Source organism: Gadus chalcogrammus, chromosome 17 (assembly GCF_026213295.1).
Source record: "Gadus chalcogrammus isolate NIFS_2021 chromosome 17, NIFS_Gcha_1.0, whole genome shotgun sequence".
In the NCBI taxonomy this organism is placed as follows: domain Eukaryota; kingdom Metazoa; phylum Chordata; class Actinopteri; order Gadiformes; family Gadidae; genus Gadus; species Gadus chalcogrammus.
The window spans coordinates 12,241,478-12,245,574 of NC_079428.1; the positions used below are offsets into that span (position 1 = coordinate 12,241,478).

The 4,097-nt window shown below is 48.4% G+C and overlaps 1 protein-coding gene across 1 annotated transcript in view; it reads right to left on the bottom strand.

Moving 5' to 3' along the window:
• Positions 1–456: 456 nt before the first annotated feature.
• Positions 457–4,097, bottom strand: part of LOC130370486 (cyclic nucleotide-gated channel rod photoreceptor subunit alpha-like) — a 4,118-nt gene continuing 477 nt past the window's right edge. The window contains exons 2-7 of the mRNA XM_056576234.1: positions 3,517–3,689; positions 2,677–2,802; positions 2,363–2,515; positions 1,584–1,815; positions 1,033–1,232; positions 457–633 (exon numbers count right to left, since the gene is read on the bottom strand). Of these exons, the coding sequence (XP_056432209.1) occupies positions 457–633; positions 1,033–1,232; positions 1,584–1,815; positions 2,363–2,515; positions 2,677–2,802; positions 3,517–3,689 (1,061 nt within the window). The remainder of the gene's footprint in view (positions 634–1,032; positions 1,233–1,583; positions 1,816–2,362; positions 2,516–2,676; positions 2,803–3,516; positions 3,690–4,097) is intronic.

Consider the following 4,097-nt stretch of genomic DNA (forward strand, 5'->3'; position numbering starts at 1 on the left):
TAGATGTACCACCAAAATGTAAAATGTTTCGTTTTACAAAATTTAGTTTCTCAGCTCAAATTGATGATCGGATACGTTATCTGTTCTCCGAGTTTTCAATCGCACCTGGATGAAACCTCAGTCTGTTCCTCTGTGTATTTTTCAGGGTAAAAATTTATCCCCTATAATTCTAGGATTACATTTTAAGATCCAGTAATTAAACAAAGGAATTTTAATGCAACAATACCTCACAACGTCAAAACAGTAGTTCATTCATTCTGATGAAAACAAAATAAATAACCATCCTCTTTTTGAATGACCTCCTCTTCTTCCTTCCTCCTCCTCCTCCTCCTCTCTTCCACACCTCCAAGCTCGCTCCACCCACTACTACAACTGCATTGTCCCTCCCTCCCGGTCTCTCCTTCCTCTCCCCCTCTCTCCCTAGGTCTGCCACACCCACTGGGTCTCCCTCCCTGTCTAAGACGACGGTGGGGGGGGCCCCGGGGGCAGTGTGGGCGGGACCATCTTCTTCTCCAGCCGTGTGAGTCGGTGCTTCAGCTTGCCCTGGCCTGCCTCGTGCTCCGCCAGCAGCTTAGCGTAGCGGGTCTGCAGCGCGTCCAGGTTCAAGGTCATGCGGTCCACCTTGTCCTCCATCTCTTTGGGGTCCGGGCCCTGGGCTGCCACCTACCAGCCAATCAGAAGCCAGCGTCACCTCAGATATCACACACACAAGTTATTTTCTCATATTCTCCTATATCTTAGAACCAGTATAGTCTGCATTAACATTTCAATTAAGGGCATTTAGCAGACGCTTTTAGTTTAGTACATTTGTCAGTAGTCTACAGTGGAATTACTCCTTGATAGCAACTCTTTTGGTCGCCTAGCAACGGCCAACAACCAGGGTCACCTGGTGTTTAGACCGATGCGGTGTGTGTGGGGTTGCTAGGTGACAGTACAGTGCGTCTGAGGATGCTGGGATACAAAAACGCTTGTGTGTGTGTGTTTGTGTGTGTGTGTGTGTGTGTCTGTGCGTGTGTGTGTGTGTGTGTGGGCGGTGTTGCCGGGCAGCAGCCTCACCTCCAGGTCCAGTAGGTTGTCCTTCATCAGGATCTGCCGTCCCTTCTCCTCCAGCATGGCTTTGGCGTCGGGGTACTCCGTCAGGGCCTCCATCAGGTCGTCCTTGGACAGGCAGAAGAGGTCGGAGTAGCCGATGCTCCTGATGTTGGCCGTGCGCCTGTTGCCCGCCTTACTCCCTGGAGAGAGGAGAGAGACTCAAGATTTAAGATGCGAGTTGGTTTATTGTCACATGCACAAGAAGCAGCGGTCCCTGGCAATGAGAGTCTTGAATCTCAGGCTCCTTCAACAGTGCAATATAGAAAGAAGAAGTGTAAACTGGACATGAATTAATTAGAATTAAATAGAAATATAATAATAATCGCTGGAAACGAAATGATGAGGAAAGAGGGTACAAAATAGGAGAGGAGAAGAAACGAGGATGACTCAAAGCTTACATTTAGTCGCGGCTATCAGATGTCATGACAGAAATAAGATGACAGAATAAGACACAAAAGAGAGACAGCGACGGCAAGAGAGAGTCAACGTACCTTTGATGGCCAGAATACTGATCTCTCCAAAGTAGCTGCCGTCACTGAGGACGACAAACTGTTTGATGCCGTCGTCCGCGACCACGGCCAGTTTCCCCTCCTTGATGATGTACATCTCCCTGCCGATGTCGCCCTTCTTACAGATGTAGTCCCCGGGGCTGTACACCTGGGGCTGCAGCTTCAGCACCAGCTCCACCAGAAGACCGGCCTCACAGTCGGCAAAGATCTTCACCTGGGGGGGGAGGACAGAGGCAGGAGGGGATGAGGGGAGGAGACGAGAGGAGAGAGATTGGAGGAGAGGAGGAGAGACGGAGAGGCGGGACCAATGGAATACAGGTTAATGCACAGCGTTTAATAGTTATACATTGGTTGTGATTAGTGCTGTCAAGCGATTAAAATATTTAATCGTGATTAATCACATTAATGTCATAGTTAACTCACGATTAATCGCGAGTCATTTTTATGCATATAATGATCAAAACAGGACGATACAAAAAAAAAGCCTATAGTGCAATTAAACGATGAACATACAAACATACAGCCTTGAACATAGCAGTCAGGCTACTGCTTATTTGTTTTGAGACAAAGAAAAAATAAATAAAAATGAACACCGTTAAAATTGGTTTGCGTCAACGCCGTTAATAACGCGTTTAACTGACAGCACTAATTGTGATATAATAGTTTAATTATAATATAATAGTTGAATATATAGAGCTTGTATGTGTGTATGTGACCATGCCTGCCTGCATGTGCGTGTGTGTGTGTGCGCGTGTTTGTACCTTTTTGAGGGTGTCCAGGTGAACGTTGATAGCTATCTCAGCTCTGAGTTTGTCTGGGAGGAACTTCAACACCTCCCTCTCGTCCACAGCTTTCTTATTGGTCCACAGGTAGTCGAACCACTTGATCACACGCTTCTCAAGGTCTACCGTCACCTGAAGACAAATAACACCAGTCAAACTTCACATTTGATTTACTTACTGAACGCCGGACACACAACAATAGTCCAAACCAATTTCACTAACTTACTGAAGGCAGACACACAACGCAAACACTAGTCAAATTTCAAATTTGACTGGCTGGCTTACTCTCTGACCTTTCTGAAGGTCATGTACTGTTTTATGGCGTCAATGCGGGCCTGGAAGTTGGCCCTCGCAGCGTTCATGTTGGTGATCATGGAGCCGACGTTACCAACGATGGTAGCGAAGATCAACACTCCCACCTGAGAGAGAGAGAGAGAGAGAGAGAGAGAGAGAGAGAGAGAGAGAGAGAGAGAGAGAGAGAGACAGAGAGACAGAGAGACAGAGACAGAGACAGAGACAGAGACAGAGACAGAGACAGAGACAGAGACAGAGACAGAGACAGAGAGAGAGAGAGAGAGAGAGAGAGAGAGAGAGAGAGAGAGAGAGAGAGAGAGAGGGTAAATAAAAGACACACAGAAGGAAACAACAGAGTACAGCAGTGCTACCCATGGCATGAACATGACATGTTTCAGTTCCTGCAATAGGTAAACGCTTAACAGTCGTGTTTCCTCATATATATGTAGGGCACAATCAAAGCACATTCCTTCCATGGTTTGTATTCCTATCATTCCCTCTGTTCCTTACGATACCCTAATTTCAAAGGTCTACACGAGGCGATCGGATGTGAACCTTAAGGGTCCTGGTAAACTTAAAATAAAAAAGGTGAATGTTGGCAAATACTAAATTGAAGGTTTGCCCCCCAAAACACAACCGCCTGCTATTGGTCAACAATACCATGTGGACGATTTCTTCCTGTCTCACTATAAGTCACGTCATTAAACAAACAGCCGACACAATACAATTCAGCGAGTATATTATACCTTGTTCAAATATAATAGTAGTTTTGACAGCCTTTGTGACCACCCCAATAACAATGTCATTATAATTATATCAGGGCCTTAAGCCACACCCACCAGGAAGTCTGTGACCACAAAGAAGTATTCAGAGTTCTCGACAGGGGGCGGTGTTTCACCGATGGTGGTGAGTGTCAGGGTGGACCAGTACATACTGTAGGCGTACTTCCTGACCAGCCGGCCAAACTCTGGGTTAATTGGATCCGGATACACAAACCTGTCAGAACCAAAGCCTAGAGGAGCAGAGGAGAAGAGGAGGGGGGAGAGGGAGAGGAGGAGAGGAGGGGGGAGAGGAGGAGAGGGGGGGAGAGGAGCAGAGGAGGAGAGGAGAGGGGGGAGGAGGAGGAGAGGGGGGGGAGAGGAGCAGAGGGAGGAGAGGAGGGGGGAGAGGAGGAGAGGGGGGGGAGAGGAGCAGAGGAGGAGAGGAGGGGGGAGAGGAGGAGAGGGAGAGAAGAGGAGGGGGGAGAGGGAGGGAGGGGAGGGAAGGAGGGGGAGAGGAGCAGAGGATGAGATTAAGGGGGGGATAGTAGGAGAGAGGAGAGGAAGGAGGGGGGAGAGGGAGCAAGAAGGAGAAGGAGGGGAGAGATGGGGGAAGTAGAAGAGAGGGGGGAGGGGGGAGAGGGTGAGAGGAGGGGGAAGGG